General features: G+C 31.3%; 2 protein-coding genes across 2 annotated transcripts; one reads left to right on the top strand and one right to left on the bottom strand.

The window, feature by feature from the left end:
• Window positions 1-4,744: 4,744 nt before the first annotated feature.
• LOC114424071 (fatty acid desaturase 4, chloroplastic-like) lies at window positions 4,745-5,981 on the top strand. Its single transcript, XM_028390941.1, has one exon. It carries the CDS (start codon window positions 4,891-4,893, stop codon window positions 5,830-5,832), a length of 942 nt encoding a protein of 313 aa, XP_028246742.1. The 5' UTR covers window positions 4,745-4,890; the 3' UTR covers window positions 5,833-5,981.
• A 1,932-nt stretch (window positions 5,982-7,913) lies between these two features.
• On the bottom strand, window positions 7,914-12,939 carry LOC114423402 (vacuolar protein sorting-associated protein 22 homolog 1). Its single transcript, XM_028390151.1, has 6 exons — window positions 12,648-12,939; window positions 11,717-11,852; window positions 9,962-10,116; window positions 8,789-8,896; window positions 8,358-8,447; window positions 7,914-8,246 (listed from the first exon to the last, which is right to left on the bottom strand). Exons 1-6 carry the CDS (start codon window positions 12,807-12,809, stop codon window positions 8,145-8,147), a joined length of 753 nt encoding a protein of 250 aa, XP_028245952.1. The 5' UTR covers window positions 12,810-12,939; the 3' UTR covers window positions 7,914-8,144.
• Between the last annotated feature and the right edge of the window lie 783 nt (window positions 12,940-13,722).

Genomic DNA, 13,722 nt, shown 5'->3' with positions numbered 1-13,722 from the left:
ATAGTATAATATATTATTTTTTTCTTCCTTTTTTCACTTGGTTCTTTATAAAAATTAATCATCATTTGTACTTTTTAGTCGTTATAGTTTGAAAGTGATCTTTTTAAGTTTTTATAATTTACATTTTAATTCTCTTTTAGTTCATGTAGTTTAAAATTAATCTTTTTAGTCCTTATAATTTATATTTTAATTCTCTTTTAGTCCATATAGTTTGAAAGTGGTCTTTTTAGTCCCTATACTTTATATTTTAATTCCCTTTTAGTCCTTACCATCAAAATATGAGTAATATTATCAATTACAATTAACTACAAAAATATTAACAAGTAATGCATAACTTATTTATCGCAAGATAATTTGTAATAAAAAATAGTTGATAAAACACAACGTGTTGAAGGAGACAACATTGAAGGCCTTGTGGGAGAAGCTCAAAAATATCTATTTGTCACAGTCGCTAACCAATCGCCTATGTTAGAAGATGGAGATACATCAACTCAAAATGGAATTGAGAGGAGATCTTCATAACCACATCAACAAGTTCAATCAACTAGTAAATCAATTGTTGAATGCAAATGATAGACTCTTTGATGAGGAGTAGGCGTTGTTGTTGTTGGCCTCATTACCAAGGTTCTTCAAAGCTTTGGTTCAAACGTTGTTTGTGGGAAGATTAACTTTGAAATTGGATGAGGTGATCGCCACTCTTAGAGAAAATGAGAGAATGATGAGAACTGAAAATGTTGATGATGAACACAATGCAATAGCTGTGGTGGAGTCTGAGCGAGGAAAGAATCAATCAAGGAGACATGATGATCCAAGAGGAAGATCAAAATCACAACCGCGTCCGCAATGAGATATGAGTAACATTCAATGTTACTATTGTCATAAGAATGGTCATGTGTAAGTGAGGTGCAAACAAATGAAAGAAGACTTGAAGAAATTAAGAGATTGAACAAAAATGACACCAACAAATGATGATGGATTTTGTTGCCTCAAAGCATATTTGTAGAGATTGAGAGATGTTTGAAACTTTGAAAACCGATGGAGAATTCAATCATTTCAAGTTAGGGAATGGTGGGAAAATACAGGTTGAAGACATAAGGAGCATGAAGATGAAGCTCCATGATGGAGTTATTCAAAGTTTCTCAAATGTGAGGTTTGTACCTTTTGCTGTTGTCAATATGATTTCTATGAGGGAGATGACATCACAAGGTTACAAGTATGTTAGTTCAAAGTGGGGATGCAAGGTGTACAAGGGGAGACACTTGATGTTCCGAGGACAGAAAAATAAAGGTAACATTTGTTATTTAGATGGTCAAGTCTTGAAGAGGAACCATGATAGCAAAGTGAAAAAGAAAGTTAAGTTTTCTAATGTTGTAGAAGTGTTAAGAGATATTTCCGTTGGAGGGAGAGTTTGTTCACCCTCAAATTAATTGAATGATATTTCTCTTTTGGCTTAAGGGGGAGAATTATAGAGTTTCAAGCCAGAAGATAAGGTGCATGCATATTGGAAATTGAATTTTTATCATTAAGATTTAGGTGGCTTAAATGCATAGTGAAAAATTGCATTTTATTATATGAACCTTAGTTGAATGGATGTATTGGAAGTTGTTTTTGTTTCAACTTTCAAGAGAGTTTATTTATTATGGTTAGTGAGAATCTTCATTATAAATAGAGAAGAAAATTACTGGAGAAACACAACACATGTAAAAAGAGTGTGTGAGAAGAGAAATTGTGAAACAAAGTCACTTTGTTAAGAGAAAAATATCTTTGTGTGAGAGTACTATTATTTCTTGTAACCATTGAGTGAAATACTCAAGTTTGTAGAGTGATACACTATTTGGGGTGAGTTACAATCTTGTAATTATTTTTATGATAATGAAATACTTTTTGAGACGATTCCGTAGACGTAGGCAAGAGCTGTCTAATCACGTTAAATTTTTGTGTTTGTTATTATTTTCCTACGGTGTAATCTTTATTGTATTATCACAATCATTTGTGAGTGTGAATAATTTTGTCTGTAGGAGCGTTGAGTATCAACAATTTCGATTTAGCTTACAGAATTGTATTTACAAAATGTGTAGATATAACTAACTTCAGATTCTGTTCGACTATTATTCAATCCCCGTTTGCATTCTCCCCAACAAGTAGCACTTAGACATTTCTAAATGCTTGAGATTTTTCAATGATGTAATATCATTAGGCAGTGTTGTGACAGGCATTGAGATCAAGAATTTCAAGCCTTTCAAGTCGAATAATGGTGTGTAGAAGCTTGTAAATTCTTAACATCCCGTAATACTTACTTCTAAATTTAAAATGGGTATACTACAAAGTTGATTGGTTGTATAAGAAGGATGAGATATTGTAAACTCTTTAATAAGTGTTTTTTATTAGTATGGATAAAAATAAATAAATTAAAGTGTGTCTTTAAGCTCAATGCCTAAATTTTTGTTTTTTACATATAAATTTTTAAAAAAGGCAAGTTGAAAAAAAAAAAAACATATAACTAATCGTTGTTTTTTATCCGTAGAAATCAAATACGAATATCAAAGATTTATAACAAATTAAGCACACTACTCAATCAACTAAATCAAATCCCATGAATAAATATAGCTAATCTATCACTATAATTAAATTTATATTTGACTCATATTAGCCCCTATATATCTTCCATCTCCAATTGATTATTATGAATAATATGTAGTCTTCTACCACCAATACATACTAGATATATACTAGTACGCTGCACGGAAACTTATTTATTTTTGTTTTAATATTATAATTATTAATCTAATTAAGATTTAGAAAAAAAGTTCACATAACCAACAAAAGTTTGAATTTAGTGAAAGAAATTAATCTTTTGCAACATCATAAATTAAGGTTTAAATTTTTATTAAAAGAAGTTTTCACATTTAAAGCATTCCTAACATATATTTTGGATAGAAATGTTCAAATGGTCCACCTATGAAAAACTAAAAGATATTAGATTTAAGATAAATTTATATTTATATATAAAAAAATCATGATAAATATATATCCACGTGTTAGATAAGTGTTACATATATAATCAACCATTTAATTGAAATTTTAAAAAAAAATATTTAACCAATAATTTAAATTAAATTAAAATATTTAAATTATAAAATAGATATAAAATTAAAAACAATAGAATAAAATATTTAAAATTAAAAAAATACAACAAAATTCTTAACTTGATTTAAAAAAAAGAAAGAAACATTTAAAAATAAAAAAAATGTACTAAAGAAATTTCTTAAGTAAACAAAAAAAAAAAGACAAAAAGTGGGAAATCAGTTTGGGGAAATCAATTTCTCATCTTGAATAATGTTTTGTATATCCATATAAATAATTTTTTAGATATATTATTTGGGTATATAATTAATATATTTGTATTATTTAGATAAAAAAAAACTCTAGAAAAACAGCTTAATATAAACAAAACATTTTTTCATCATCCACAGGAATCATATTTCTGAAAATATATTTGTTAATAATTATTTAGTATGTTCAAGACATTTCCGAGTCCCACCTATTTTCATGAGAAAATCTTAGTGGAAACCTAATTAAAAAAACCACTGAAATGTTATATTCTTAGAAATAATTTTTAGAATATTCATTGATATAGGAATTTAACATTTGCTAGAAAGATTCCTGGGTAGGGGTGTAAATTGTTGTATATTGAAGTATTTCAAATGGCAAATCTCATATTGTATAGAACAATTTTGTTTCACTTGTTTATATTTTATTGGTATTAAAGGCTTTCTAAATGTCAAGAGAGCCTTATCTTTAGTTTCTATAAATAATTTTTTTTAAAAATAAAACATATTTTTAATATAATTAATATATTAAAACAAACTAATAGGAACAAAATTATAATGACTTTTATACTTATACAAATTATAAATTAAAACAAGTTAAAGGAAAGAAAAACTTAATTACAACAACTATTTAGGAAATTTGAGCTCAACGACGCTTCAAATAGTTAAATTCATTATCTCCAATAAAAGCAATAGAAAACAAAATTGTATTTTAATGGAAATTAATATTTACACAAACAAATAAGTAGCCCGGCCGTTTATAAATGGACAGTTAAATTTTTCATATTTTCTAACCTTCCTTTCACTTCTTAAAAAATATATTTAATTCTATTTTTTTATCTCCAACTTTTTAATTTTTGATAAATATTATCTCCAATAAATAAACTTAAAGCCTTGTCTCCAAAGAAGAGATGAGATAAGGAGAGTCAAAATCGTCTCAATTTCCTTACCATATATACCTACCGTGTTCTGATAGGCCTCTATTAGTTGCTTTCAGAAGCTGGATCCTTTCGGGACTAGAATTTACAGATTTTTAACTTTATATCCTTTTCCTTTGATTAATTTATACAATGAAGATGCTTCTACAACTTGTTATTCGTGGAAGAAACACATCCTCACGTATCTATCTCTATTTCCATATTATTAAGTTTCAAGCGACTTCCTAAAAAGTTTTGTACGTGGACACAAAGTGTACTACTAGATGACTTAATCACCAACCAATTAAATAGATCACACTCTCTAAGGGACCACCAAAAACAGCAAATTGATTTAGTCCAAAGTGTCAAAATTGCTCTACCACGCTTTTTTGGCTCATAAGAAACAAACCTACAGGGAAATCCATAATCAAATGTGTGACGCATATTTAATGTAAACCTGTAAGTTTCTTTTAGAATTCAATAACACCACGCATCCCTTTTCCCCACCACATTATTTTGCCTTCTCCTACTTCCACAAAAATGGGCATTTTCCCCCACAACCACTATTGAGTAGCTCCAAATTTTGTATATGTAGCTCTTTTTAATGCAAGAATTTGATTCCTCTTCATTCTTCAATAACTCCAATGTATTCCTTAGCTCAACACAAGTATACACCAAACTTCCACCACCAAGTTTGCAAGAACCATCCACCCCGTCACCCGTCTCGAGTACATTGTTCTACCACAACCACTACCACCACCACCTCTAGGTCTAAGTCCAATGCTAAGTCATTGGTCATTGAGACCCGGCTCGTGCCGGTGCCGCCAATGCCAACGGTCGTTACCACTGAGATCCACCGTCCAATGAACAATGACCCAAGTTTGCAATCAACATGGTCTCATAGAGCTTGGGTGGCAGCTGGATGCTCAACTTTGGTCATTTCCTTGGGAGAGTCCATAAAGGGTGCTATTGATTTGAACATGTGGGTTGAGCCCATTGTGGCAGGTTGGGTTGGATACATCTTAGCTGATCTTGGATCAGGGGTTTACCATTGGGCCATCGACAATTATGGCGATGGCTCAACCCCAATTGTTGGGGCTCAAATTGAAGCCTTTCAAGGCCACCACAAGTGGCCTTGGACCATCACTAGGCGTCAATTTGCTAACAATTTACATGCATTGGCACGTGCAGTGACCTTGGCAGTGCTTCCTGTAGTCCTTCTTTGCCATGACCCTATTGTTGAAGAATTTGTTGTGGTGTGCTCAGGTTGCATCATGTTTAGCCAACAGTTTCATGCATGGTCACATGGCACTAAGAGCCGGCTTCCGCCACTCGTGGTGGCATTACAAGAGGCCGGCGTGTCACGGTGGCAACATGCCGCACACCACCGGGCACCATATAACAATAACTATTGTATAGTGAGTGGAGTGTGGAATGAGTTTTTGGATAAGCATAAGGTCTTTGAAGCCATGGAAATGGTATTGTATTTTAAAACAGGAGTTAGGCCAAGGTCATGGAGTGAACCTGCCCCTGAGTGGGTTGAGGAGATTGAGACTCCTTCTCAAATCCAAATCCAAACCCAATGAATGATGTTTATTCTCTTCTCCATTTATTTTTAAACCATTTATAACACACATGTGTCAATGTAGCTTTTGGGTAATGTAAATTACATTATATTTAAATTATAAAGCTTGAAAGGTTAAATATATGATAGAGGAAGTCTGTTCTTTCTTAATGGTTTTAAATTTTAATATATTTTACATTTCTAGCATCTAAATCACCTGCAGTCTGCTCAGGGCCGTAAGGGGAAAAAAATCACTAACGATGTAATGTAATTTAAAATTATAGCAGTTATAATGCTGATATATGTTACAAAACATTGGGGACTGTGAATATCCAATTTTATTTGCCTGCATACAGTTTTATGTGAAAAAAGTATTTTTTTTATTTTTTAAAGAAAATAAAAAAGACGGACAAAGAAAAAGAAATAGAAAAAATGTGACAGGACTCTATCAATACATGGGATATTTCGTTTTTTTATTATTTTGTAAATAGATAATGAGTGTCCGCATGTCGGGCATGTGGTGTCTCTGGATATGTATATCTCTTGATATAGGATTAAAATATGAAATCATAATAAAATGGATATTGGCATTGGTTTTTAATTGGTTACAAAAAACAATAATAAAAATTGGCACGTTGGGTCAGGTATTGTTTCTTCTTTTCTTTTGCAAGCAAAATATGTATAAGATGAGGTTTAGTTTTGGTTATATTTTACAATAAAAAGAGTGGTGTTGGATTGTATAGGAACGATGAGCATGTTACCCTTCCTTAACAAAAGTAAGAATAGATATTTTCTTTTTTAATCTTTTTATTTTTCTCTCGAATCTTTTTTTTTTATACTTTTTCTATTATTGTAGTTTTTTTAATTAACTCATGCAATGGTTTATGAAATTAATTAAGTAACAATTTTACTTTTTAATGTTGCTTAAATCATAAAAAATATAGAATAACCATTTTTTATCTAATACTTAGGTATGGAGTTATATTTAAGAAAATTATTTTTATGAAATTTTAAATAAAATATAAAAAATTTTAACTTGTACAGTGGTATGTAATGTTGACTGAGTAGCAATTCTATCTTTTATGTCACATAAATCATAAAATTTATAGAATAGTCATTTGCTATCTAAAGTTCTTCTGTATAAAGTTATCTTCTTTAAATAAATAAAAGTGTTCTTTTGATAAAAATAATATAAATCAAAAAATACTTTTTTGGATAAAGTAAACATTTAAAAAGATATATTATTTTGCACAATTAATTGTAAGTACCCTTTTTAAGGGATGTTATAGGATGTTAAGATCTTCCCTATACGTAATGGACTCTCAAATCTATTTTTTATTTCAAAGTCCATTCATTTTTTAAAGATTTTTTAATATTTTTTCTTTCAAGATACAAATATTAATGTTGACTTCATGATTTAATAAATTTATCCACCGTTCCCATTGTAACTCCGATTGCGACATAGACATTTCAAAACATTAGCTTCAATTTGCAATGTTTTGCAACATGCATTAAGTTATTGGTGGTGGAAAAAAGAAAAATATACTAAACGAAAACTAATCATCATATTTCTTTTCAAACTAGACTTCTTTCAAAGTAGGGGTGTTTAATTAAAAAAATTGGTTCGGATTGAATTAGATTGTAATCGAACCTAAATCAAATTAATTTTCTAGTTCAAGAAAAAATAAGTACACTATTTTATAAAATCAATTTGGTTAATCAAATTATTTATACAAAACCAGTTGGATTAATCGAAATGATTTTTATTTGAAAAAAATAGTTCGAAAATCAATTCGAAACTGGTTTGACTCTTCAAACTAGTTTAAAACTAATTCAGTTCAGAACCAAATTTTTAAGACCAGTTTCTAAATCAGTTTGACTATTTGGATAAAAAAACTAAAACAATTAAAACAACTTAAAACCAATTTGATTCAATTTTTTTACCGAACTAATTTTTGCACACCCCTGATTCAAAGCATAGGTGACTATGTCATACATCTGATGCTGGAACCAGATCTAGTTATGCAGATGATTGATGGTTTCATGGAGAAAGATATTGGGGTGGGGGTGGGGGGGGGGGATTGGGGGCAAAACTGAACAAGATCCAAAAAAATTTAGTACTTTTGTTTTACGCAATCGTCACTTACAGAAAACGAAGTATACATTTCCAGTTCCCAATCACCATACATGTGTACACTAGATAAACATACAATACAATTATTTTAGGACAAAAAATTCAAGAAATCAAAAGCAATAATAAATATCAATTTTGTAACAATCTAAACATACATAGGTCTTCAAAAACCAGACCTCAGTTTCCTTTCACTAAATTTATTAGGAATCAACTCCTATTGAAGATGAGATGGGAGACACGCAAGGAAACCAGTACCGCCGTCTACCATCTCTATGGCCATCATCAATCATTGCAAGTCCTTCCTGCACAAGCCAACAGTGTTTCATTGTTACATATGTGATTTGAGATTGAAATGTGTTAATCAGATAAAGAGAAAGAAACAGATTTTCTCATAAAAAATTTAGTTATCTTACATCGAGTAATGTATCAAGGGCATCGATGGCACGGCCAGAACTCCATGACAACCGCCTCTCTACTTCATCTACAGTCACAAATCCTTGAGCCTGCAGTAAATAAAATGTTACACGCAAATGTGAAAAGACTAATGCTTCTCAAACAGCAAACTGATTGCATAGCTATTTTTGCTACACTGGATAAGTTGGACACAGGCAATCTTTTCTTCACAACAAGGAATCCAATTTCTAACTAATGTCAATCAAATTAAATCACACCATGGATGAAGCTTCTTGTACACATTGTTAACAATCAAACAAGATCCAAAGCAAGATGGTTCAAATTAAAGAAAAGTGAAAGGAACAAGGAAGCATTAGCGAGTAATAACTTATAACACCTTAATGAAAAGCACACATATTACCATATCCAAAAAGGAAGAAAAAGTTGTTACCTGGGCAAGTTCTAGAATTTCATTGTGGTCTTTGTTTAACTCGGTTGGAACTGAACGAACAAGTTTTTTCTTTCCAACAGAAATAACTTCAAAACCACTACCCAGCACCTGAAATTTAGTTAAAGATCAGTATGAAACACCAAAAGGTTCAAGAAGGACACATGTAACAAATTTCTCTAGTGGAGAAACAAAGATGAACAAAAGGAAAATGTACTACTCTTTACTTGTGCACTCCGCAATCCAAATGCTCTTCCAACATATACATGCAATTTAGGTTCACTATATGTAGTTTATTTAATCCAACCATAAGAAAAGTAGACATCCTTTTACTAAGAAAGACACAGAAAAGATAAAGAGTGATTAATCATTACACTATCATCTACAGATAAGCATTATATTCAGTAATTAGTGTCGTAGCAGAGGCTAAGCTAACATCCTGTCAATATAGTGTTCTTTTTTCAAAAATATCGATTATTTATAAAAGAATTCAAAACTGACTGCATATCTATAAACAATAGTTGTTCTATATTTACAATTCATAGATTAAGGAAGAGTTTTGTCTTGTCAATTTTCCCCAATTTACTTACAAAAAAACTGAAGGTCCTTCCTACAATTTAAATCCATATTTCAGAGTAAGTCCAAAACTATCCAAAGAAGTGGACTCCTCCTACCATTAACCCATTCACATCCCAACTTCCTTCTTTAGCTGAATATTATCAAGTTTCTTTTGTTTTTTTCTCATAAATGTGTTTGGCCATTACCATTTGTGAACTTTGCTGATACCATCAATTATCATTGACTTTAAGTCCTGAGAAGTATAAAAATTCCCATCACAAATACCAAATTTGTGTATGCTGTATAACAGTTAAAGGAAATCATGAATTCAATGTAATGAGGTTGTTCAAAATGAGATATTGCTGCTCAGCTATGGTCATTCCCAGAGCAGGATTAATTAATGGGGAAGAGTCAAAGGCATGCTGTAAAAGTAGGAGCACATTTATGTTGAACAATGCACTGATGTGCAAACATATGGGATAACAGAACCCTTAAACACATCTGGGATTGTCTTTGGCATTTATTTAAGATTTCCTGAATCTAGCATACATTATCTACATCACACTCATAAACAGTAATAGTCATAATCTAGTTAATGGGCAACCTAAAGCACAAGACCTTCAGCTTCTTAATAGCACGCAGACAATCATCCTCAGAAACAACTTCACGATCACTTTTTCGTCTCTGGCGAAGGAGACTGCAGAGTTCGTGCAGGTCGATCAGTCCTCCATTGTGGGCTCTAGTGGCCAAGCAAATATCCACTATTTGAACTCCTGTCTAGTCAAGTAGCTTGTCTTAGCATACATGATAAGAAAATATTGAAAATAAGCAGCTTGGATTTAATTAAAAATATAAATCAGGAATGTTTTATTAAATAAAAAAGATAAATAGTTCAACAATTATAAGTTTGTAACACGCTGAATTAAAATGTAATGTGAATAAAAAAATAAAGAGAAACCATCATAAGGAACATTTTATCTTAGAGGATAAAAGGCTAGTTAATAATAGAATACCAAGCTTTGAAAGTTATAAATTTAATTAATAATAGAATTTCAGATTAGTTATTTTTAGTTTTAAGGCGTAGATGTTCTTCATAACATTAAGACTACTTCCATTAATCTTTATCCCAGTCTCTATTTTTCCACAGACCACAGCTGTTTTACCTATATTTCTAGTGTTAGATTCTATCTTAAAACCAATTGGCATTAAATGAATTTAGATGCCTAGCAGACCCATCCATATACAGCAAAAACTACAAAAGCAATGGAGATCCCCTCCACAACATGGAAACAACTGGAAATGAATTAGGCTCTTATATCGTGTTAGATTTCATCTTAAAAGTTAAAACCAATTGGAATTAAGAGAAGTTGTCCAACAGGAATATAAATAGCCCCCCAACAACTGAGGCAAGTGATGTGGGGCTTTCCAATGTTTGGTAAACTAACATTAGTTTCCAATTTCCATTACATTAAGCATCTCCCTTGTCCCATGACAATCTACCTAACCCCAACTCATGGTTTTTGTTTGTTTGAAAACCAAGAACAGAAAATCTAAACAAGAACTATCACCCCATATGCAATATTGATGCTAATTAGCCAGCATAGGATGCCCAACAAACTACATATAGAAACATGATTAAAGGCAAAAATACTGCATGAACAATCACAAGAAAACCCACAGCTTTTGAAGATAATATTGCAATAAATTTACAGCGGCACATTATCTGCAGCTTTGACAAAATGAAGATTTAATAATTAAATAAGGATACAAGATCTGAACAAGCTACTCAAATTATGGAACACGGCCCTTGAATTTAATAACAGTGGCCGACACTTGACGATAACTCATATTGGCAGAACAAAGATTCTACTATTTTAGATCTATACTAGGTAATGCCAGTAGTTTCTGTCGTGATAAAGGGACATATGCTAAATATTATTAAGATCAATTGAGGTATCTTGTTCATGTGCAGTGCAATGTTATATGCAAGTAATTGGAACATTTGATCTCATATTTACCTTTATAAACATAAAAAATATCACGGTATGTATGCCTATCGGCCTGTGGTTTTGTCATTTTGAAATTTCATAAAAATCATCCTGAAGTTAACTCTTCTTCCCAAAAAGTGAACCCAGTAAAGAGCTGCAATACTAAATCCAAGCCACATTCATATTGCTCAAATTCTGAATAAGACTGTCATGTATAGTTCAGACACTACAAACTCCAGCATTATCTGTCTTATCCTACATTTTTTTCTCAGGTATTCCATATTAATTATCATTATAGCATATGGATATTAGTACATAAAAGATCCATCGATGCATAAGAAAGTAGAAACTTATTTCATACAAGGCTAAGAAAAATATCACTAACCGAGTTCATAATAGAAGTCACCAAGTCCTAACAGCTCTGACCAGAAACCCTTGTTTGAGGCCAAGGGGTCTACTCCAACTTTAGCACACATCTCATGAAACTGTGATCTGAATGAAGGGTTCTTGCGGATGTCATTCTGAACAGGCAATATCAACTGTTAGAATCTTTTAATTTAATCATGAATTGCCAAAAAAAAAGTGATAACTAAAGTGGGATTTCATTATAAGGCCAACACCAGAAACCATGAACAATGTGTGTTGTTACTTGTTAGCCAAACACTACTCTGAAGTTTCAAGGCTATCAAATTAGTCAAGCATATGCCCCTGAACAGAACTCCACTGACATGCTAAGTCAGCAATCAGCAACATAGCTAAAATATTTCAAACTCATCCTATTCCCATATCATCCTATTTCCATTTCATACATTGCTAGCATTTCTCAACTTTCATTAACGAATATTGGCAAAACTTAAAGCAATTCGTTAAGTGCTTTTGGTCTTATTCTCTTATCAAAATTAGTTTCACCTCAGTAATCCGCGTAATAAATGTTTGTATTAAACGTCAGCATAGCTTACTGAGGTAATAAAACTCTTTTCCTAATTGAAGAATAGAACCAACTACATTAAAGTTTCGTCCTTTATTACTTTCACTCAAAATCAGCCAAGCCCAAGTCCCAAAAAACCAAAAAAAAAAAAAACTCCTTTCCCACTAAAAGCATCAAGTTCACAAAACCCAGTTGAATTTTTCCAACACCCCAACATAAAAATAATAAAAAAAACGGAACAGCAGAAGAATGAGACAATTTGACACACAAATTACAAAGAAACTGATGATAAATCAGACAAATGTTACTATTATTCAGAAACTAGCAAACCAATTAAAACTAGTAACTATCATGTGCTGCATCGATAAAAGAAAAAAAACGAATTCACCTTGTGTTTGCGAGCGAAATCTTCGAGCTGAGAGCGAAAGGTGGCAAGCTGCTCCTTCATCAAATCAGTTCTGATCTTTGCGACATTTTCACCAAGCAAACGGAATTGATCTCTTGCAGCGGCGTGCGTCTGCAACCCTCCAATTCCTGGTCTTCTTCTCATCTTCCTTTAGCCTTCGCCGAATCTTTGTTCCAATTTTTGTGGTTTTTCTGCTAATTGAGTTCAGGGTAGTGCTTTTGTTGATCAAATCTAAAAGAAAGAGGCTATTTTTTTTGTGGGAGAATTGAAATTATGGTAAATATGATATTTGAGTGAATTATTTTAAAAGTTAGGGCAAATAGTGAAATTCTGTCCCTGTGATAACTTAGTTGCTGAATGTAAAAAAATAAAAAAATAAATTAAATTAATCCTACAAGTTAAATTTATGAGCTCATTATTAATTTATAATATTCAACAATTCAACAACAAATTATATCTTTTGAAAACTAATTCAATATTAAATTACAAAAATTAAGAATTAATTTTTCACTAAATTGTCTACACCATTAATTTGTGACACTTTTTCAATTTAAATTTATTATTTTTTAAGGACTAATTTATTCAAATTTCATACTTTTAGGAAAGAATTAGGATATTTATTTATGCTAAAAATTAATGAATTTATATAATATTGAAAAAATAAATTTAAATATTTTATTTTTCAAGAATCAATTTATCCAATCCCGTAATTTTAGAAATAAATTTGATTATTTATATACAACCTTCATTTCAGCCTACAAAAAAATGGAGAGAACAAGCTGAGAAAGGCAATGTGCAATACTAGCTTATTTATAAAAGGATTATATAATGTGTGAATAGATAACATACCACTAATCACAGTGGCGCAGCGTAAGCGTGGTCAGCCCATATCCCACAGGTCCCTAGATCAAAACTAGGCTCTAGTGTGAATAGATAATACTAGCTTGTTTATTTTTTGTTTTTTTTTCTTCTTATTTTCACTCTGAATTAAAACAGCACACCCTAATTGTTTCAAGGAGAAACCATTTGATTGATAGATTCCAATTCACTATAAGCC

Source organism: Glycine soja, chromosome 8 (genome assembly GCF_004193775.1).
Source record: "Glycine soja cultivar W05 chromosome 8, ASM419377v2, whole genome shotgun sequence".
Classification (NCBI taxonomy): Eukaryota; Viridiplantae; Streptophyta; class Magnoliopsida; order Fabales; family Fabaceae; genus Glycine; species Glycine soja.
This window is presented reverse-complemented; position numbering and strand designations above follow the sequence as displayed.

What these genes read in the sequence shown, in the direction of transcription:
- LOC114424071 (XM_028390941.1), top strand. Translation starts at nt 4,891, where the DNA reads ATGTATTCCTTAGCTCAACACAAGTATACACCAAACTTCCACCACCAA.
- LOC114423402 (XM_028390151.1), bottom strand. Translation starts at nt 12,809, where the DNA reads ATGAGAAGAAGACCAGGAATTGGAGGGTTGCAGACGCACGCCGCTGCA. An exon ending in ATTTCGCTCGCAAACACAAG is followed by an intron (nt 11,853 to 12,647) that starts GTGAATTCGTTT and finishes TTGCCTGTTCAG; the next exon opens with AATGACATCCGCAAGAACCC. An exon ending in AAATTCTAGAACTTGCCCAG is followed by an intron (nt 8,448 to 8,788) that starts GTAACAACTTTT and finishes TATTTACTGCAG; the next exon opens with GCTCAAGGATTTGTGACTGT.